The 23,204-nt window shown below is 45.3% G+C and overlaps 1 protein-coding gene across 1 annotated transcript; it reads left to right on the top strand.

Annotated features, from left to right (window-relative positions):
- Positions 1-6,036: 6,036 nt before the first annotated feature.
- Positions 6,037-13,690, top strand: LOC127042949 (C-type lectin domain family 4 member D-like). The gene is made up of 7 exons (XM_050936505.1): positions 6,037-6,050; positions 7,899-7,963; positions 9,475-9,609; positions 11,952-12,050; positions 12,660-12,811; positions 13,061-13,194; positions 13,540-13,690. The coding sequence occupies exons 1-7, from the start codon at positions 6,037-6,039 to the stop codon at positions 13,688-13,690; spliced, it is 750 nt and encodes a 249-aa protein (XP_050792462.1).
- The last annotated feature ends 9,514 nt before the right edge of the window (positions 13,691-23,204 follow it).

Genomic DNA, 23,204 nt, shown 5'->3' with positions numbered 1-23,204 from the left:
AAGCGCACAAAACCTCTCTAACGCATGCCCCCTACTTAACCAATGAACATCATTGTGCTGCAACAGGAATTCGGCTGAAGCGTCTTGTAAAAGAGCTTAAAAAAGACAATATTGAAAGCTAGAAGTTGAGTGCATGTAGTTCACTAATCTCATCACAATGTCCATTGTGGTTTTTTTTCAAGTCCCCAGACAAGTTACCTCTCAGGGCAGTCTGGTGAATGATGCAGTGAAAGGTATTTAATGAAGGATGTAGCCTGGGCTTTCCTTAGGATTTATGGGGCCCTATGCAAGTTACCCGAGGGGGGATATTGAGGGACGGTTATGGGAAGACAGGGGCTCCACTGAAGGTGATCCCCAGCCAGCGCCGCTGACCTCAGTGTGTCAAGGGGTCACAGCCACCATCCCTGCCTGTGGACCCCCAGGAACACCTCCTGCCTGGTGCCACTCTTCACTCCATTGCCCACCCACCAGGCATGGCTTCTGCCAGGGCACACCGGCGAGCTCAGGGCTTCTTCCACCCCACGGCTTGGGCTGTCTGCTTGGATGCCAAGTTTTCTGGGGGGTCCCATATTGGCTGGGGAGGGCAACTCCAGGCACATGCCCTGTTGGCCGTTGTGTTAATCTGCATGGGGGGATGATGGAAGCTCTGGCCAGGGTCCCCCCCCGACACACACAACCAGCTTTGAGAGGAGATGTCGCTCTCCAGCACGCATGGCTCCCTCCCGGCACCCACAGCTCCATGCCAGCATCTACCTTGTTGGGCTCCCAGGTGGCAAAAAGAAGCCCTGCAGCCAGTGTGTGAGCTGACGGGAGTTAGCAGTGGGGGAGGGGGAGGGGGCAGGGGGCTTCTTCCACTTCCCCCCTTTTTTTTAATTTCCCAACCATGCTGCTGATTGGTTGTCTTGATTCACTCTGCACATGTGCACCGAGGAAGACACTGGGTGCAAACTGCACACAACTCTGGCCAGCCTCCGTACGGGTAGGGACAGCAGAGTTAGAGCACAGCACAAGTGGAACAGGCTGGGCCCCGCAGCCCAGTGGTGCCCCAAATTTTTGGGTGCATATGCGGCGTATGCCCAAGGACGGCCCTGGATGATTGCTGCCAAACATGAAGCAAAGCCTTTCTCTTTCCCTGTCATGGTAGGAACTCCATCTATAACCAGCAAGTTTACTTTCTGCAGATCTAAACCATTTTTTTCCCCAGAAAAACCTTTTACCTTTTCAAAAATGATCTCTTCTGTGGTGTAGATTTCTAATGGTATTAAGCACAAATATTCTTCCTTGAAAATTTCACCCTCATAAAATCTAACAAACAGCAGTCGCTGGGCAGTGTCACTTAAATTGCTTGATTCATCCACTGCAAGAGACATTTTTTAAATTGGAAAGCAGTGCTGACAGACAATCCTCATAAATTGCCTCCAGTCTTCACACTGCTGTGGAATCAGACAGGGGAACTTGCTTCACATGGTTCACAATAAGAACAGGAGTACTTGTGGCACCTTAGAGACTAAAAAATTTATTTGAGCATAAACTTTCGTGGGCTACAGCCCACTTCATTGGATGCATAGAATGGAGCATATAGTGAGGAGATAAATATACATACAGAGAACATGCGGGCTGCCTATTGAGTAATACTTCTGTAAAGGGCTCCACTGACCACAGGTGCACCCTTCTGCATGGGTGGCAAGTCTGTAGAAATTTTGGTGGTTCCCAGAACCCACCCTCCAACTCCGTCCCCCCAAACTCTGCCCCCACCTGCCTAAGGCTCTGGGAGGGGTTTGGGGGGGGAGATCTGGGGTGCAGGTTCTGGGCTGGGGATTAGAGTGCAGGAGGGGTGCAGGGTGCAGGCTTTGGGATGGAGTTTGGTTGCTGGGTGAAGGCTCCGGGCTGGGGCAGGGGGTGGGTGTGCAGGAGGGGGTGAGGGGTGCAGGCTTTGGGACGGACTTTGGGTGCAGGCTCTGGGCTCGGGGTACGGGTGTAGGAAGGAGTGAGGGGTGCAGGCTCTGGGAGGGAGTTTGGGAGTGGGAAGGGGCATGTGGGAAAGGGGAGCTGGTGCATGATCTGGGAGGAGGTGCATGCTCTGGGAGGGAGTTTGGGGATAGAAGCGAGTGCAGGGATGAGGGCTGTGGGGCTGAGGATGAGGGATTCATGAAGCAGGATGGGGCTTAGAGCTAGGGCAGAGGGTTAGGGTGTGGGGTGAGGGCTGTGGGGCTGAGGATGATGGGTTCATGCTGTGGCGGGGGCTCAGGGCTGGGGCAGAGGATCAGGGTGAGTAGGGATGAGGGTTGGGGCTGAGGATGAGGGGTTCATGCTGCGGGGGGGGGTTCAGGGCTGGGGCTGAGGGGGGTTGGGGCATTGGAAAGGCTCAGGGCTAGGGCAGAAAGGCAGGGTAAGGGCAGCCTGCCTTGCCATTAGTGAAGGGCAGGCTCTAGGACCCTGGGGCAGCAGACAGCAGTTCTTCCAGGAGCTGTTCTACCCCGGCAGCGCAAGCAGGCAGGGGAGAGGCGTGCGCTGATTTCTGTCAGGCAGGGATGTGGCGCGGGGACATTCAGGGGGAGGGGTGGCTGGTGGGGGCTGGGACCTGCTCCAGGCAGGGGCCAGGCAGGGGCCACCAGCCCTGAATATTCCTGGTTCTCGAGCATTGCAAACATATATAACCTGCTACCTATGCCCCTTTGCGGCTAGGTCTGGGAATTAGCTTTAACCCCGCATGGTGCCCTCTCTCGTCAGTTGCTCAACTGTGGTGTGCCTCTCTCTCTTCACAACTCAGCCCTCCAGCCAGGTGACTATATAGTCCCCCACCTTCTGGAGTAACAAAGTCCCAATGGACAAGCTGTCCCTTTGCCATCCCAGGCAGTTTTCTGTGTCATCTACAGGCCCTGTGCCACTTTGCCAGTGGCTGGTAAGGAAAACCAGGCCTGACCACTACTTGGGGTTTCAGCCCAGGGACCCTATGACTAGCAACTTATGTCTGCTCAGTCTCAGATCCTGTGGCACTTTCCCTGGGCTTCTTCCTCAGCTCTCGATCTCCTTGCCTATCTCTGGGTTTACCACTGGATCCTCCTCTGCTCCTTGCGTCTACTTCACCCCCTAGGCCTCTTGTAAGTGTCCAGGGTGGGACTCCACGGCTTACTTTCTCCCTGGATGTCCTCCTTTGTCCCTGGCCAGTTCCCTTTCCCTCTAGGAAGTGACTGCAGACCTCATCCCTGCAGCCTCTTCTTTCCTTCCTTCCTTTCTTTTTTTTCTTTTCCTTTTTTTTTTTTAATGGCAGAGCAGACTTGACTGAATAGATTATAGCTGCCACTAACTATAATCCTAAATGCTTTGTTGTTTTATATTCTCTCACTGTGCTCTGTGTCCTCCAGGTAACATAACACCTTTCTAATACTACCCCATTTCCCCAGTATTTTTACTAAGGGCATGTACACACTACCATTTATGTTTGTATAACTTATGTCACTCAGGGGTGTGACTGAGCCACCTCCCTGAGCGACATAAATTACACCAACCTAAGCACTGGTGTGGACAGCTCTCCCGCCAACATAGTTATAGCCTCTCACTGAGGGTTTTTTTTTATTCTGATGGGAAAGCTCTCTCCTGTCAGCATAGAGCATCTTCACCAGACACATTACAGAGGCACAGGTGCATCAGTGAAGCTGTGCCATTGTAGCATTTCTAGTGTAAACTAGCCCTAAGTAACTTAATGTAACTTTTGCTATCTTAAGACATTTGAATTCCTCATAAAGCTTTTCCCTTTCTTTGTCAAAGACCTTCCAGACCCACAGAAGGTGATCAGTTGTTTCTTCCACCTTACAGAGTGCACATAGCCCATCTTTGTGTCTATTTACTTGAACAAGACATTTGGTTAAGCCACAACAGCCAGTTAATACTCTATACAAAAGCACTTCATTAGTCCTGTCCAGGCCCTGCAGTTATCCTCCACTGTAGGGCACAATTCAAAATAAAATCTTCTTCTTCTTTTCTTTAATCCAGACTTTTTGTCATTCCTCTTGTAAGTTTTTCTGTACTAGGCTTTTTAAATCCCTGTTTACTCAAGGGTATTTCTATGTCAGTCTTTCCATTTCTTGAAGGGTGTTTAGCTGCTTTATCTGCCATTTTGTTTCCTGTTATCCCAATATGTGCTTGGATCTAAGCTAGTGCTACATGTACCCCTGTCTGTACTAACTCTGTTATTAGAAATGTAATTTAATTGATTCAATCACTTCTACATGCTGACACTTTTCCCTGCAGGGGAACCATGGCCTAATGGCAGATGAAACTCAGCTGGAGGAGGAGCTGGGCTAGGACTATAAACTTAGGAAGTGAGAGTAAGAAGAGACTTGTGTGTGTGTGTGTGTGTGTGTGTGTGTGTGTGTCCCCGTCCTTCCTGCTCTCACTTCATAGCTCTATTCTCCTAGCCCAGCTCATCCTCCAGCTGAGTTTCATCTGCCATTAGGCCATGGTTCCCCTCCAAGTGCAGCAAGTAAGGCCTTGTCTACACTACACAGTTTTATTGGCAAAAGTCAATGTAATGATTGAATGCTATGCATGAACTAACAATCATGCTTCTGTGTATTGTTTCTTGTGCTTCTGCAGGTGTGGCCTTCAGAGGAACCCCTTACACACCAGTGGAGTGCCTCTGCCAGATAAGGAAGCAACCAAAGCATAGCAAGAAGGACGTATTCCAAGAGATGCTCCAATCCTCAGAGGCCGAGAAAAAAGAATGCAGGGAGTGGAGAGAAAAGGAAAGACAGGACAGAAAGGAGAGTGAGGAGTGCATGCTAAAAGGCCATGAGCGGATGATAAAAATGATGGAGGAGCAAAGATATTGAACTTCCTAATCACGCTGCAATCAGAACACATGCATGCTCACCCACTCCCACAGCACCTGATGCAGAACTGCTTTTGGTGCCCTCCCCAAACTCTTCCCACACAGTTCTTGCAACTTCCCAGCACATCTCAGTACCCTGTTCACTTCACCTCTTTGGTATGTTAACTGGACTTACACACAGCTATGAGAGTCTACACTGCCCTGCCCTCTTATCTCCCTTCCCACCAAGCCTTTTGTGTGTGTTAATTTGTGTGTGTTAATTGGTGTTTAATAAAAACAAACTCTCTGAAAGAGAACCAATCTTTATTTGTGTCCTAAATGTAGTGATTGATGCTGGTAGTAATACACAGATGCAGTTCAATCATTAGTACAAATCCCATTCAGGAATCATCACAATTTTAGGCACAACAAGATAACTGAAGTTAATGAAGCATGGCAGATTGCTGTATAGAAATACATATTACTGGTGCTCATCGTCAAAATGTTCTCAAAGTCTCTCTGATTCTAATAGCTCCCTGTTGTGCCCCTCTAATAGCCCTGGTATCTGGCTGCTCAAAATCAGCCACCAGGAGATCTGTGTCAACACTCCACCCCTGGGGAAACTTTTCCCCCTTAGCTTTACAAATTTTATGGAGCATGCAGGAGGGTGCTATGACCAAGATAATATTTTTCTCAGTTAGGTCTAACCTGACATAAAGGCAGCATTAGCACACTTTTAATCTGCCAAAGGCACATTCAGCTATCATTCTGAACCTATTGTTGAAGCACTCCTTGCTGCTGTCCAGGTTTCCTGTGTAAAGCTTCATGAGCCATGGGAGTAAGGAGTATGCTGGATCTCCCAGGATCACTATGGGCATTTCAACATTCCCCACTGGGATCTTCTGAGCTGGAAAGAAAGTTCCTGCTGCAGTTTTCTATACAGGCCAGTCTAGAAAGGTCATCAATTTAAGCTCCCATGCTTGTCTTTTGAAAATGTTGTGCAGGTTTCTCTTCAGGACAAGAAATGATACAGCAGCTGTAGAGTGATCACTTTGTGAAAAGTGTTCATCCACCACTGCTAGGGTGTTTTTGTCTTTTATCATTTTGCTGTGTGAGTTCATTCGATAGCACAGTGATTGTCTGGTTTTACCCACATAGTTGTTATTGGGGAATTTAGTGCACTGGATGAGGTACACCACATGCTATCATAGGCACATGTAGGAACCATGGCTCTTGAAAGGTAAGTAGTGGGGGGTGTTGGTCTTTGTAGCACTGGAGATATGTCTGCAGGTTTTGCATCTCTTGTTCTGGCTTTGAGTTGGTGTTTCTGGGTCTGTTGGAAGCCTGCTTCTGATGATAAGCTTGTAGATGAGGAGGAGAGTTTAAAGGCCAGAAGAGGAGGTTCAGAAAAAGAATGTCTTTCAGGATGGTGTCTTCATCGAATATGAATTGCAACTGTTTGATGATACTGTGACAGGTTCGGTCACAGAGACCCCTTTGGGACTGTCATCTGATGTGCTAAAACTACCTCTGAGCCCATCTTCCCTGTCAGTTTGGAATTCCAGAATCCTGTCTTTTTGAGCCAGACATGCAAGCCTGCTGCAACACAGACCCAGGATCTGAACTATGCTCCCAAAGCTGCAGACTTAACTGAAAACAGCTCAGCAAGTACTTCTGTCTCCAGCAGCCAGACACCCAGCTCCCAGTGGGATCTAAACCCCAAATAAATCTGTTTTACTCTGTATAAAGCTTATACAGGGTAAACTCATAATTTGTCCACCCTCTATAACACTGAGATAGAGAGATCTGCATAGCTGTTTGCTCCCCCAGGTATTAATCACTTACTCTGGGTTCATTAATAAAAAAAAGTGATTTTATTAAGTATTAAAAGTAGTATTTAAGTGATTCCAAGTAATAACAGACAGAACAAAGTAAGTTACCAAGCAAAATAAAACAAAAAAAACAAGTCTAATCCTAATACATTAAGAAATTGAATACAGGTAAATCTCACCGTTAGTGATGTTCCAATAAGCTTCTTTCACAGACTAGATTCCTTTCTAGTCTGGGCCCAATCCTTTCTGCTGGTACAGACCTTGTTAGTTCCAGCTCAGGTGGTAACTCGGGGATTTCTCATAACTGGCAGTCTCCTTTGTTCTGTTCTATCCCCTTTTATATCTTTGGCGCCAGGCAAGAATCCTTTGTCTTTCTCTGGGTTCCCACTCTTCCTTCTAAATTGAAAAGCACCAAGTTTAAGATGGATTCCAGTATCATGTGGCATGTTTACATTTCCTGTGAGACTTCATTACCCACTCGCTGGCACACACATGCACAGGAAGGCTTACAAGTAAACAGAGCCATTTGCTACCTGTTGTCCTAGTCAATGGGAGTCATCAAGATTCCAAACCATCATTAATAGCCCACACTTTGCATAACTACAATAGGACCTCAGAGTTATATTTCATATTCCTAATTTCAGATACAAGAATGATACTTTCATACAAATAGGATGACCACACTCAGTAGATTATATGCTTTGTAATGATACCTTACAAGAGATTGTTTGAATAGAGCATATTCCAGTTACATCGTATTCACACTTATAAAGTGAAGAAAATTGGCAGCATGTGACCTCCAGAAGAAGAAAGAGGAGCATACAAGTACCAGCAATGCAGATACAGGTGAGAAACCATTTTCATGTTCTCTCCGCAGGTACTAATGCAGAGAGTGGACTAGATGATACATCTGAGGGAAGGGAGCAGAAGGAGACTCCACAGATTGGAAGGCATGAGATGCACTGTCCTAGGAAGGGGGGTTCCATGACCACCACTCCCAAGAAAAGGAGGCAGGTGGTGGTAGTCAGGGGCTGCCTCCTAAGGGGGACTGAGTCATCTATCTGCCATCCTGACCAAGAAAACTGAGAGGTCTTCTGCTTGCCAGGAGCTAGGATTCAAGATGTGATGGAGAGACTGCCAAGATTCATCAAGCCCTCAGATCGCTACCCCTTCCTGCTTCTCCATGTGGGCACCAATGATACTGCCAGGAATGACCCTGTGCAGATCACTGCAGACTACATGGCTCTGGGAAGAAGGATAAAGGAGTTTGAGGCCCAAGTGGTGTTCTCATACATCCTCACTGTGGAAGGAAAAGACTCAGGTAGAGACCATCAAATCGAAGTCAAAGAATGGCTACGCAAGTGGTGTCGGAGGGAAGGCTTTGCATTCTTTGACCATGGGATGGTGTTCTAAGAAGTAGGAGTGCTAGGCAGAGACAGGCTCCACCTAACGAAGAGAGGGAAGAGCATCTTTGCAAGCAGACTGGCTAACCTAGTGAGGAGGGCTTTAAACTAGGTTCACTGGGGGAAGGAGACCAAAGCCCTGAGGGAAGTGGGGAAATGGGATACCAGGAAGAAGCACAAGCAGGAAAGCGCAAGACGGGAGGACTCCTGCCTCATACTGAGAAAGCAGGATGATCAGTGAGTTATCTTAAGTGCCTATAGACAAATGCAAAATGCCTGGGAAACAAGCAGGGAGAACTGGAAATCCCGGCACAGTCACGGAATTATGATGTGATTGGAATAACAGAGACTTGGTGGGATAACTCACATGACTGCCACCACTGAGAACAGCCTAGCTCCATCCTTTCTAGAACACCACTTCAGGTAATTGAAAGCTGCTATCAAACCCCCCCTCACTCTTCTCGTCTACAGACTAAATAAACCCAGTTCCCCCAGCCTCTCCTCATAAGTCCAGTGCCCCAGCCCCCTAATCATTTGCATTGCCCTCCGCTAGACTCTATCCAATTTGTTCACATCCTTTCTGTAGTGGGGGGCCCAAAACTGGATGCAGTCCTCCAGATGTGGCCTCTCCAGTGCCAAATAGAGGAGAATAATCACTTCCCTTGATCTGCTGGCAATGCTCCTACTAATGCAGCCCAATATGCCATTTGCCTTCTTGGCAATAAGAGCACACTGTTAACTCATATCCAGCTTCTGGTCCACTGTAATCCCCTGGTCCTTTTCTTCAGAACTGCCGCTTAGCCAGTAGGTCCCCATCCTGTAGCAATGCATGGGATTCTTCTGTCCTAAGTGCAGGAATCTCCATTTATCTTTGTTGAACCTCATCAGATTTCTTTTAGCTCAATCCTCCAATTTGTCTAGGTCACTCTGGACCCTATCCCTACCCTCCAGTGATCTAACTCTCCTCCCATTTTAGTGCCATCCATGAACTTGCTGAGGGTGCAATCCATCCCATCATCCAGATCATTAATGAAGATGTTGAACAAAACCAGCCATAGGAGAGACCCGTGGGGTACTCTGCTTGATACTGGCTGCCAACTAGACATTGAGCCGTTGATCACTACCCATTGAGCCCCACGATCTAGCCAGCTTTCTATCCACCATGCCCCTCAAACACTTAACCTCAGTCCCGAATACCTGTGATTGGAATATTTGCTCACTATAGGGGCTGGAGTTGGGGAGTTTGGCTTTGAATTTGAGCTTCATCAAAGGGGTCTTCACCCAGAGTTCTAATTTGGTCCTGTCACTAAGAACATTTAAACTCTTGACTAAGGGTTGATATTTGGTCTCTGCATGAAGTTTTTCATTCGGCTGCTCACACCCAGAAGGCAGGGCTACCATCAGCAGAACTGACTGTTTTGGGGGCTAGGGGGGTCTTTGCCTTTAGTACCTCCAGAGAAGAGCACGCCACAGAGTGCACCCCAGAAGCCCACCTGGCAATTCCTGCAGTTGGTCTCAGCACTGTTGCTATTACTGTGTGTCTCTCTCCTTATTGCCCTCATTGGTAAGTATATAATGGCTGATTATCCAAGAGGGAGAGGAATTGTTTGAGGAGGATGCCTGAGAGAGGAGATCTGGGAATAAAGGGGATAAAATTAAGCAAAGAGGGAAATATCCTGCTGGATAATCAGGAAACAATTCCCAGCAGAGGTGTTAGACTGTGGAAGAGTCTCCTTGAAGACAGGGTGGGAGCCCAAACATTTGGTCCCAGAGAAAGCCCTGAAGAATATATTGTTGGGAACAATCCTTGTTTGGCTGGCAAAGGGGGAAGGGTGAGTGGATGGACAAGATTAGAAATGGGCAGCAAGCAATACAGTCGCTTGAGAAAAGTATGTCTGGGATATGAGGGAAGGATTTAGCAGTGGGAGGAGGTGGGTAGTAAATGTCCAGAGGATGAGGGATGCTAACTAGCAATAGTAGGGTGTGAGATGATCAGAAGGATCAGGGGAAAATATCTAGAGCCGTATCAGGGCACCAGTTTTAATCCAACTCTATGTCATGTAGACTGGATGTATTGAGGGATCAGGGAAAGGGGTTGTGAGCCTTTCCCTTCCATTCTAGACCATCAGTTCTAATCCAGCTCCAACTTCTGGGGTCCAGGTGAACCAAACGGATTGGAGGAGGAATACACTGCCTTTCAGCTCTAGGACACTGGTTCCAATTTGGTTCCAGTTCAGGCAGACTGGATGGCTCAGGGGGAATGAGATACAGAGCCTTTTGCATCTGGGGCACTAGTTCCTAGAAGTAATTTATAATCTCTTATAATTTTTTTTACTTATGATCCAAATAGCTTTAAACATGTCTAGAGCATTTGTCCTCATTGAGGACATCATCCTCATTACTAGTCCTGCAAGGTGCTGTGCACCATCAGCTCACTGACTTCAGTAGGAGTTGAGGATGCGCAGCACATCAGAGGATACGGTCACATACCTATGGAGAGATCAACTAGTCTATTTTTAAGCTTCAACTTTTGTCTTAAACGGAATGTATCTTTCTGCTCACTGAGACAGCTCAAATAACTCCAAACTACCATAACATTTGGGCTATATCGTGAGACATATCTTCTGTAACCCCTAGACTGCTGCTTCTCCATTAGATCACTCAATGCATTTCTTAAGCTACTTCACCTTCTACACGCTCCTTTCAACTAGCATCACTTCAAGGAGTGGAAATCAGGTGTCTAAATACATTAGTAGCCCATATCAGGCTTAGTCATAAAGTTAGCAAAAAAAGTATCTTATTTATCAAGAACAAAAACAAATATAATCTAACATGGAATTGAAAGCATTACACAAAAAAGTTTTATGCACAGAAACCACTCATCTTACCTTGTCTGTGTAAGTCTGTCTTGAGCTTCTTAATTATTTACAAATATACAGGCAGATTGTGCTGTGACCTGTCCGTGTCTGGTGTCACTGCTCAGCACCAACCCCTGTTGTTGGGTTACTGGGAGGTCTTGTAGAGGAATCTCTCTCTTCCAGAGCCCACCACAATCTACCTATGAAGGGAGCTTCTGAGACACACCAAACTGAGCTCCCTTCAGCCTCTTCAGGTTCAATCCTTCCTGAGTTAGCCCAGCTCTCCAGGTAAGTCTAGCCAGACCTTCTGTCTCACCCCCACACACCCTCCAACTCATGGTTCCTTTTACAGCCCTGTCACCATTCCCAGATGTCTCTCTCTTGATCCACTCTCCAACATCACCTTGACCAACTCCCAAGAAGCTCCACACACCCCGGTGATATCACCAGCCTTGGCAGTTCTTTCACAGGGAGCTGTGGGGAAAAGCAAGAGATTTCACTGTGCTCTAATCTCTTTAACTCTAGGGGCAGAGTTGCTTCCCAGCAAATAGGCATTGGTGTGTGGCCTCAGAGTTCTGAAAGAGGCATTTGCCCAAATGCTGTTTCTGACCACACCAGTTTCAGGAGTCGTGTCAATAAATAAGTTACAGCAAGAAAATACCCAGACTCCACTGATTTTCTGATATCTGCTACTGTTTGGATGAGGGGTACCAGTATTAATAACCTGTTGCCTAGCCATATTCACCCTCATCTTTCCCCTTTGGGGTCAGACACTCTTCTTGCCATACTGACCAAGATGGGTTGTCTTATTCTAGTCAATCAATATAACTGGTGCCCACCACCAGAAGTGATATGAAGAGAACTGAGCTGCCCTATTGTCCCAGGGGAGGTGGTTGTTGGCACTTGTGACAATAATGGACGCTTACAAAGGGGCAGCCACATTGGGACTGTCCATGGCCAGGAGATGAAGAAATAGGGTTGCACCCAAGCGGGGGAGAAGGAGGGTATAGTTGGATCCATTCTCCTTTTTTCCTCTCTTGTTTTCCAGTCACTCTACTCAAGGCAAATGGAGGCTGTGAAGAGCACAAGGCCCTGCCCCAGAGCTCTGCAGAGTGGCGTTGTGTCCTGGGGAGAGCTGAGGTTAAAGGTCAGTGACACTGAAAGAGAGAGAGGGAGGGAGAGATTAACCCAGGTTTGAATCAACAGGGGCCGGAGGGACTGATGTATGGGGGAGAGGATGGGAACAAAATGAGGTCTGTACAGATTGACTGAGTGAGGGCTAAGAGGAGAAATAGCAACTTTCTACAAGTCCAGGCAGGGTGTGAACAACAACAAGAGGGAGGGGCTAGCTGAGTGTGTTCACAGGAGGAAGGGATAAAGGGGAGCGAAAGAAGCTCATTTCAGGATGGGGATGAGGAAACATTCCCTATCTCTGAGGGCCTATTAGACCATTGACAAGTCTCCCCAGGGAAAGAGGCTGAACATTAACTGAGTCATTTTGCTTTTTCTAGATGTCAGCTAACACATGTTAATCTACACTGGGTTTATTGACTGTCTGAGCTAACATGTTCTAACAGCACATCATCTAGCCTAGTCTGGACAAAGTCTCAGAACTGGAGAAGTCAAAGCCCGATGGAATAAACTATAGGGAACAATCCCGCATTGTCTCCAGAGAATGAGAAAGAGGCAGATTAGTAGGGATTTTCCATCTCTCATTATTACGAGTTCTTCTCCTTGACTTTCTCTTCCCTCACAGGGCAAGTCTGGACATGCTGTCCCATGGGCTGGAAGCACTTCCAGTCCAGCTGCTACTACTTCTCTAGAGACATCATGAACTGGGGTGACAGTGAGACAAACTGCACAGGGATGGGCTCCCACTTGGTGGTGATCAACACAGGAAATGAGCAGGTAACTCTCTGAGGATTAGACTCCTTGGGGAGCCGAGCATTCAGATCTTTAGAAGACCCCCTCCACCCCGGAATTTGGGGTCTATTGAAGGTGAGCTGGGAATTCAGTCTCCCTATTCATTCAATCTTGGGATTTCCCAGCCATCATCTTCTCTCTCTCGAGCGCACACACGTGTGCTCCAGGGACTCCTGCCCACTACTGTCAGCTCAATGACTGAATGTGGGCAATTAATTTGTAATTTTTATTCAGGATTTCATTTTCAATTGGACAAAGACAACTTTTACGTTTATCTCAGACGGGAGTTACTATATCGGTCTGACAGATCAAGCAGAGGAAGGCCAGTGGCTCTGGGCGGATCAGACTCCATGTAATGAGACTGCAGCGTCAGTATCTCCTGTGATGGAGACCAGTTACTGTCTTCTCCTTAGTCCCACAGGTTAACATACAGTGTAATGGATGTGCAAAGGGATGAGGGTTGTGGGAAGGACAAAGGAGCTCTCGTCGTACTGTAGCTGCAAGTGCTTCTTGTCTAGTAAAGAGCAGATTTGTTGGGGGAACAAGAGCAGATTCTATAAATCCCTTTCAAGGAAACAGTGTACAGCCTGTTAGGAGAATCTTTTGGGTTAACTAAAGGGTTTAATTTGCCCCCTTCTTTCATCCTCACCTGTTAGAAGTTGTTCAACACTTAAAACTCATACCAATATGTATCTCACACATGTTTCTTACAGATTCTGGAGACAAAATGAACCTAGTAATGGCAACATGGAGAACTGTGCTGTCATGCATACAGAGACAAAGGCAAATAGGAAGAATTGGAATGATATTCCGTGTTCCACTAAAGTATATAGAATTTGTGAAACTGCTGCAACAAGTTTTTGAGAAAAGAAACCCCATCCAGGATGTGAAGCCAGAAAGAGAGAGAGAACTCATGCATGTGCACAAAAGAATTTTGAAAAAAAAATTGGTAAAATGTTCAGAAGTGGAGAAGAGGTAATTTTCAGCAGAAGTCTGTTTATGATGTCACAAAGGTGGACTATGCCAGCACCCAACATTTCTGGAGGACCTGGGTTGGTTAGGGCAGGGCCCAGTGGCTTTGGCCTTGAAAAAGTTGAAGAGAGAATTACTATTAACGATTAACCCACTCAGTGCTGCTGAAATTAATAATATCCCTTGTAAAGTCATCGCTTCCAGGGTGCTAACATGTCAGTCCCTGTGGAGGTCAGTGCTGTAAATAGGTAGTCTCTCATCCTGTCCCTGCAGTCCTTGCAACTGCGGTTTCAAATGGGTGTTTCAGCTTTCAGAATAACAATCCATAAACCAAACCCAAACTTCATAGCTGCTGTTTCATTCTCACTGGGAACAATGTATCTGCACATCCATCAGGGACCGGCCAAAGGGACACATTTTATAATTGTTACATGAAAAGACCTTTGTGCGACTGCAGGTCAGCAGAATTTAAGCCCAGAAGTAAGGTGTCTCTATGCCACAAATCCAGCTGCATCCAGCCTCGTTGTCCTATAACCCAGTTCCAACATAGTTCTGTTCTGAGGCTTTAACCGTGTTCCTGAATCATACTAATGTTTTGGACTACCCAAAGCTTTAGGTCTGGCTAGGGACATAGTTAAGATCCCATTGACATGCAAGGGCAGAACTGTCCTTAAACTGTGTTGGGAGACAACCATGTTGTAAATAGGTCCCTCAACGTAGCTGCAGTTAATGCAGATGAGACCTGAGAAGTGAACTGAATAGTTATTGATCTCGATAACTCTTTGTGAAAAAGATGTGGCTGCATGAACAGGCCAGCAGCACAAATCTCTGTAGAGCTGCAGACTGGGACATTTGTGATTCATAATTCATATTAACAATTCTAAATAATTACTTTGGGGGATGTCTTCACCGCAGAGTTTACCTGGGTGTGGGAAGCCAGGTCTGGGACACCAGGTTAGCCAAGCCCAGTGTGAACATATATACTGCTAAGCCACACTCTAGTCATAGACACATCCACACTGGTGCTGCACTAATGCAGGTTAGGTGTTAGGATTTCTGTGGGCATAACCCATGGTTCTTAGCACTACACTAAGCTGCAGTACTCTATCAATGGTTTTGCAGTGTATTGTAGAAGAAGTTGTCTGTCCTTCCCTGGCTCCCATGAAACAGAGTTCTTAGCTTGCCAACTCAGGAAACTAAAACTGACTCTGCAAGCTCTTCACTGCTGTGCACAGCCTTTGTCCCCCCCAGAAGCAAGCCATGGATTGAGCTCATAACAATGACCCGATCCAGCTGTTGGTGTGATGTTGCAGTCTATATGATTTTATAAAAATTCGATAATGAGTGAATATAGTGTAACCTGAAAATGCTTCATGCAAAAGGTCTCTTGTAAGGTATCATTACAAAGCTTATTGTCTAATGAGTGTGGGCATCCTATTTGTATAAAGGTATCACTCTTGTATCTGAAACTAGAAATATGAAATATAACTCTGAGGGCCTATTGTAATTATGCAAAGTGTGCGCCATTAATGGTGGTTTGGACTCTTGATGACTCCCAGTAACCAGGCCAATTGACTGAATGGCTCTGTTTGCAGGAAGGCTTCCTGTGAGTCAGGCTGGGAGGAATGAAGGCTTGAAGTCTTGCAGTGACATGTGATCATGTCACCTGAACTGGAATCCATCTTTAACCTGGTGTCTTTCCATTGAGAAGCAGGGGATGGGAACCCAGAGAGGGACAAAAGGTTTCCCGCCTTATGCAAAACATATATAAAGGGGTGGAAGAGAACAAAGGGAGGAGAGGAGCCATCATGAAGAATCTCCTAGCTACCACCTGAGCTGGAACAAGAGCTGTACCGGGGAAAGAATTGTGCCCAGGTCTGGAAGGTGTCCAATCTGAGAAAAAACTTACTGAAGCATCTCTGAGGCTGAGATTATCTGTATTCAGTCTGATTAGACATAGATTTGTGCATTTTATTTTATTTTGCTTGGTGATTTACTTTGTTCTGTCTGTTACTACTTGGAAACACTTAAATCCTACTTTCTGTATTTAATAAAATCACTTTTTACTTTTTAATCAACCCAGAGTATGAATTAATACCTAGGGGTAGGCAAACAGCTGTGCATATATCTCTATAAGTGTTATAGATAGCTAACAATTTATGAGTTTACCCTGTATAAGCTTTACACAGGGTAAAACAGATTTATTTGGGTTTACACCCCATTGGGAGTTGGGCATCTGAGTGTTAAAGATGAGCACACCTCTGTGAGCTGCTTTCAGGTAAACCTGCAGTTTTGGGGCAAGTAATTCAGTCTTTGTTGGAGCAGATGGGAGTGTCTGGCTCAGCAGGACAGGGTGCTGGATTCCTGAGCTGGCAGGGAAAACAGGAGCAGAGGTAGTATTGGCACATCAGTTGGCAGCTTCCAGGGGGGTTTCTGTGATCCAGCCTGTCACAGTTGGCATTAACGAAACATTTATTTTGGGAACAGGAGGTGAATGCAGGGCATGAGACATGGTGGAGGGTATGTCAGCAGTGGCTCATCACCCTGAGAAAGTGGCTATGTGCCTTGATGAGGAGATCATGCAGAGTGCCTGCATAGTGGAGTGAAGATAGCTGATGCAGGTTTTAATATCTGTGGCATCAAGCACAGAATGGTAGGACTACACGGTCATGCAAACCTGGGATGCACAGCAAGGGTTCCAGAACTTCCAGGTGAGGAAGGCCATTGTCCTGGAACTGTGTGAGGAGCTTGCCCTGACACTTCAGTACCTGGACATGCGGATGAGAGAGGACATTATGGGTGCAAAAGCAGACTGCTGTTACTACTTGGATATCCCAGAGGGCTACAGCTTGTTGGCTAATCAATCGGTTTGGTATTAGCAAGACAACTGTTGGTGCTGTGGTGTGGGAGGTTTGTGTGGTTTAGCCATGGATGGTGATGGCTGCTAATGTCCCCAAAACAAGACCTAGCTTTAAGAGAATGGGTTCCGTGAATTAAGCTGGGGCTATTGGTGGCTCATATATGATCAGTTTGCCCCTACCAGGTGCATATGAATATGTCAACTGGCAAGGATACTACTCGCTCATTATGCAGGCCTTCTAAGGGTCCTTGACCTTCTCCCCCCCCTCACCCCCCTGTTCAGGCTCCTCACTCTCAGGGGACTCTCAGGTGTGACTGGACCCTGGTGTGAGGATGAAGCACTGCTGCATTTTTACCTGTCTTACTTTGGGGTTTTGAAAGTTGTTTTACTTGGTGGGATCTGCTGAAGCTTGAAAACTATTTTAATGAATTATGCCTAGAATCAGGACTTGAACTGGACTCTGAGAGACATCATTCCCTTCCTGGGAAAGGGAGATGGCTGTTCTGATCTGTAGTGGAGAAGACTACAACGGGTCATACTGAAAGGTGAACAGTCAGACTGGAAGGAGGTTACTAGTGGAGTTCCTCAGGGATCGGTTTTGGGACCAATCTTATTTAATCTTTTTATTACAGACCTTGGCACAAAAAGTGCAAATGTGCTAATAACGTTTGCTGATGACACAAAGCTGGGAGGTATTGCTAACACAGAGAAGGATCAGGATATCATACAGGAAGATCTGGATGACCTTGTAAACTAGGGTAATAGTAATAAGATGAAATTTAATAGTGAAAAGTGCAAAATTATGCATTTAGGGATTAATAACAAGAATTTAAGTTATAAATTGGGGACATATCAGTTGGAAGTAACAGAGGAGGAGAAAGATCTTGGAGTATTGGTTGACTTTCCAGTATGATATGGCCATTAAAAAAGCTAATGCAGTTTTAGGATGCATCAGGAGAGGTATTTCCAGCAAAGATAAGGAGGTGTTAGTACCGTTATACAAGGCACTGGTGAGACCTCATCTGGAATACTGTGTGCAGTTCTGGTCTCCCATGTTTAAGAAGGGTGAATTCAAACTGGAACAGGTATAGAGAAGGGCTACTAGGATGATCTGAGGTATGGAAAACCTGTCTTATGAAAGGAGACTCAAAGAGCTTGGCTTGTGCAGCCTAACCAAAAGAAGGCTGAGGGGGGATATGATTGCTCTTTATAAATATATCAGAGGGATAAATATTAGGGAGGGAGAGGAATTATTTAAGCTTAGTACCAATGTGGACATAACAAATGGATATAAACTGGAAACTGGGAAGTTTAGACTTGAAATTAGATGAAGGTTTCTAACCGTTAGAGGAGTGAAGTTCTGGAACAGCCTTCCAAGGGGAGTAGTGGGGGCAAAAGACATATCTGACTTTAAGACTAAGCTTGATAAGTTTATGGAGGGGATGGTATGATGGGATAGCCTAATTTTGGCAATCAATTTGGCAACTGATCTTTAATTATCAGCAGGTAAGTATGCCCAGTGGTCTGTGATGGGATGTTAGATGGGGTGGGATCTGAGTTACTACAGAGAATTCTTTCCTGGGTGCTGGCTGGTGAGTCTTGCCCACATGCTCAGGGTTTAACTGATCACCATATTTGGGGTCGGGAAGGAATTTTCCTCCAGGGCAGATTGTCAGAGGCCCTGAAGGTTTTTCGCCTTCCTCTGCAGCCTGGGGCATGGGTCACTTGCTGGAGGATTCTCTGCAGCTTGACGTCTTCAAACCACAATTTGAGGACTTCAATAACTCCGACATAGGTTAGGAGTTTGTTACAGGAGTGGGTAGGTGAGATTCTGTGGCCTGCATTGTGCAGAAGGTCAGACTAGATTATCATAATGGTCCCTTCTGACCTTAAAGTCTAAAAAAAAAAAAAAAAAAAGGAAGAAGAGAAACATGATTGCCCTGGGAAGAGAACTGAGGCAAGACTCACCTCTATTGTTCTTTGGCTGCAGGAAGATGACATCTAGTCCTTGGCTTCTCTTGAGGTTAAATTCAGAGTCAGCACAGGTCACTTGTGTGATGTTGCATTCTATATGATGTTATGAAAATATGCTAATGAGTTTAAATATAATGTAACTGGAATATGCTTCATGCAAAAGGTCTCTTGTAAGGTATCATTTCAAAGCTTATAATCTACTGAGTGTGGTCATCCTATTTGTATAAATGTACCACTCTTGTATCTGAAACTAGAAATTGAAAATATAACTCTGAGAGCCTATTGTTATTATGCAAAGTGTGGGCCATTAATGGTGGTTTGGAATCTTGACGACTCCCATTAACCAGGACAATTGTCTGTAGATGGCTCTGCTTTACTTGTAAGTCTCCCTGTATATGTGTGTATATGCTGGCAAGTGAGTAATGAAGTTTTACAGTTCATGTGATCATGTCACCTGAACTGGAATCCATCTTTAACCTGGTGCTTTTCCATTGAGAAGGATGGGGTGGGAACCCAGAGAGGGGCAAAGGATTCCCGCATTAAGCAAAATATATATAAATAGGTGGAACAGCACAAAGAGAGGCAGCCATCATGAGGAATCCCCTAGCTACCACCTGAGCCGGAACAAGGGCTGTATAGGGGAAAGGACTGTGCCCAGACTAGGAAGGCGTCCAGTCTGTGAAAGAGACTTACTGAAACATCAATCAGGGTGAGATTTTATCTGTACTCAGTTGTATTACTGTATTAGGCTTAGAGTTGTGTGTTTTATTTTATTTTACTTGATAATTCACTTTGTTCTGTCTGTTACTACTTGCAACCACTTAAATCCTACTTTCTGTATTTAATAAAATCACTTTTTACTTATTAATTAACCCAGAGTATGTATTAATACCAGCGGGGGGAACAGATGGGCATATTTCTCTATAAGTGTTATAGAGGGCAAACAACTTATGAGTTTACCCTGTATATGCTTTATACAGCATAAAACAGATTTATTTCGGGTCTGGGCCCCTTTGAGAGTTGGGCATCTGAGTGCTAAAGACAGGAACACTTCTATAAACTGCTCTCAGGTTAAGTCTGCAGCTTTGGGGCACGTGATTCAGACCCTGGGTTTGTGCTGGAGCAGACGGGCGTGTCTGGCTCAGCAAGACAGGGAGCTGGAGTCCTAAGCTGCCAAGGCAGGAAAGCAGGGACAGAAGTAGTCTTGCAATATCAGTTGGTAGTTCCCAAGGGGGTTTCTGTGAACCAACTTGTCACAACTTGTACATATTGTCAGCAGTAAGCATAATGCTGGTAACATGGATGTGAAGTCGCAATAGGCAGAAACAATGAAAGGAGGTTTAAAAAGTTTTGTAGCAACTGGACATCTAATTTACTGAATGCCAGTGAAAATGAGGTAAGATCAGAGACTGAAATAGGGGGAAAGAACAAGTTAAAATTACTTCCACAAGTTAGATGTCTTCAAGGCAGCAGGGTCTGATGAAATACATCCTAGAATACTCAAGGAGCTGACTGAGGAGATATCTGAGCCATTAGCGATTATCTTTGAAAAGTCATGGGAGATGCGAGAGATTCCAGAGGACAGAAAAAGGGGGAAATATGGTGCCAATCTATGAAAAGGGGAATAAAGACAACCTCAGGAATTACAAACCCATCAGCTTAACTTCAGTACCAGGAAAGATAATGCAGAAAATAATTAAGCAATTAATTTGCAAACATCTAGAAGATAATAAGGTGATAAGTAGCAGTCAGCATGAATTTGTCAAGAACAAATTGTGTCAAACCAACCTAATAGCTTTCTTTGACAGGGTAACAAGCCTTGTGGATGGAGGTCGAGTGAAAGCAGCATATCTTGACTTTACTAAGGCATTGTCTACACTAGCACTTTTTTCAGCACTTTTTGTCCATCAGGGATGTGGACAGCGCTATGTTGGCAGGAGACTCCCCTGCTGATGGAGCGGCTACACAGGAGACCTTACAGTGGTGCAGCTAATCAGTGCAGCTGTGCTGCTGTAAGGTCCCTAGTACAGACAGAGCCGAAGGTTTTTGATACTATCTCACATGATCTTCTCAGAAACAAGCTAGGGAAATGTAACCTAGATGGAGCTACTATAAGGTGGGTGAAAAACTGGTTGGAAAAATATTTTTTGAGAGTAGTTATTAGCGGTTCACAGTCAAGTTGGAAGGGCATATCAAGTGGGATCCCAGAGGGATCAGTTCTGGGTCTGGTTCTGTTCAATATCTTCATCAATGATTTAGATGGCATAGGAAGTACACTTTTACAGTTTGCCAATGATGACAAGCTGGAGGGGTTGCAAGTTCTTTGGAGGATAGGATCAAAATACAAAATGATCTGGGCAAACTGGAGAAATGGTCAGAAGGACGAATGCAAAGTACGCCATTTAGGAAAGAACAATCAGTTGCACACATACAAAATGGGAAATGACTGCCTAGGAAGGAGTACTGCAGAAAGGGATGTGGGGGTCATCATGGATCACAAGCTAAATATGAGTCAGTGTCACACGGCTGAAAAAACAACAACCTGCAAACATCATTCTGGGCTGTATTATCAGGACTGTTGTAAGCCAGACACAAGTAAAAAATCTTCTGCTCTACTCTGTGCTGATAAAGCCTCAGCTAGCGTATTGTGTCCAGTTCTGGGTGCCACTTTTCAGGAAAGATGTGAACAAATTAGAGAAAGGCCAGAGAAGAGCAATAAAAATGTTTAAAGGTCTAGCAAACATGGCCTATGAGGGAAGATTAAACAAATTCAATTTTTCAGTATGGAGAAGAGAGGACTGAGAGGGGACATGATAACAATTTTCAAGTACATAAAAGGTTGTTACAAGGAGGAGGGAGAAAAGTTGTTCTAGTTAATTTCTGAGGATAGGACAAGAGGACTTAAATGGGTTTAAATTGCAGCAAGGGTACTATAGGTTGGACATTAGGGAAAACTTCCTAACTGCCGGAGTGGTTAAAAACTGGAATAAATTGCCTAGGGAGGTCATGAAATCTCCATCACTGGAGATTTGTTTTTTTAAGAGCAGGTTAGACAGACACATGATGGGGATGGTCTAGATAATGCTTGGTCGTGCCTTCAGTGCAGGGGACTGGACTAGACCTCTTGAGACCATTGTGTAAAACATGGGTAGCAGCAACTTCATATACTGTTGTCTGGTCTATGAGCAGCACCTGTAGCATCTCCAGGGCATACAGGGACAGCCCAGAGCAGATTTAATTTCATTATAGGTGCCCATTTGCCTCTCCCTGGTATCCTTCTGTACCTAGTCAGTGCTGGCCAGGAGAGGAACAGACTGTCTCTGTTGGGTGGTGGTCACAATTATATTGAGAATGTTACAGAGAGAACAAGGAACCAAATTCTACAAAGGAGAGATGGGCTTGAACCAAATCCCTAGAGACTTTAAGGGGACGTAGTATCTGAAATCTGGAACTGGACCCAAATTTTGTGTCTCCTGCTTGTCTCTACTGACAAACACTTAGAAACCCCACAAACATTAAGAATTACTATTGCTATTACTATAGCTATAGCCACATCATCAGGGGCTCATTCACCTGCACATCTACCAATGTGATATATGCCTTCATGTGCCAGCAATGCCCCTCTGCCATTTACATTGGCAAAACTGGACAGTTTCTGCCAAAAGAATAAATGGACACAAATCAGACATCAAAAATTGTAACGTTCAAATACCAGTAGGAGAACACTTCAATCTCCCTGGACACTCAATTACAGACTTAAAAGTGGTCATTCTTCAACAAAAAACCCTTCAAAAACAGACTTCAATGAGAAACTGCTGAGCTGAAATTAATTTGCAAACTTGACACCATTAAATTAGGACTGAATAAACACTGGGAGTAGCTGGATCACTACAAAAAGTAATTTTCCCTCTATTGATACTCACCCCTTCTTGTCAACTGTTGGGAATGGGCCACATCCACCCTGACTGAATTGGCCTCGTTAGCACTGACCCCACACTTTCTAAGGCAACTCTCATCTTTTCATGTGCTGTATATTTATAGCTGCCCACTGTATTTTTCTCTCCATGCATCTAATGGAGTGGGTTATAGCCCATGAAAGCTTATGCTCAAATACATTTGTTAGTCTTTAAGGTGCCACAAGGAGTCCTCGTTGTTATTGCTATTAACAATCACATTTATTGCTGTAAATTTACGAGGCACTTTACTAATAGACAAGCTTCCTACCCTGAAGATCTTACAATCTAACATTCATGTTCACTGCCTGCAACAGCATGCGATCTAAGTTAGACAAGACAAAACAAGCAAGGCAAAGAACCCTGTCATTCAGCAATGGAAGCCTGTGGAGCAATCACTCAGGAGGAGAAGCCAGGGAGGAATGAAGTGGATTTTAAGGAGAGAGATCACTTAATAAATTAGGACAGAGAGAAAATTGCACACATCAGGAGCAGCATGAGAGAAGACAAAAAAGCTGAGAGTGGGGGGAAGATAACAAAAAGAGCAGTAAGGAGACAGGTTTGAGGGGATCAGCAGGAAGACCAGGGGTACCATAGAGAGGAAATGCAGGCTGGCCCA

This window comes from Gopherus flavomarginatus, chromosome 1 (assembly GCF_025201925.1).
Source record: "Gopherus flavomarginatus isolate rGopFla2 chromosome 1, rGopFla2.mat.asm, whole genome shotgun sequence".
Taxonomy (NCBI): Eukaryota; Metazoa; Chordata; order Testudines; family Testudinidae; genus Gopherus; species Gopherus flavomarginatus.
Note: the sequence above shows the minus strand (reverse complement) of the source record. Positions and strands in the feature narration are given on the sequence as shown.

Excerpts from the sequence above, each read along its gene's own strand:
- LOC127042949 (XM_050936505.1), top strand. Across the intron at positions 7,964-9,474 it reads TGTGGAAGGAAAAGACTCAG|GGGGGTCTTTGCCTTTAGTA; the intron begins GTAGAGACCATC and ends TTTGGGGGCTAG. Across the intron at positions 13,195-13,539 it reads CCATGTAATGAGACTGCAGC|ATTCTGGAGACAAAATGAAC; the intron begins GTCAGTATCTCC and ends TGTTTCTTACAG.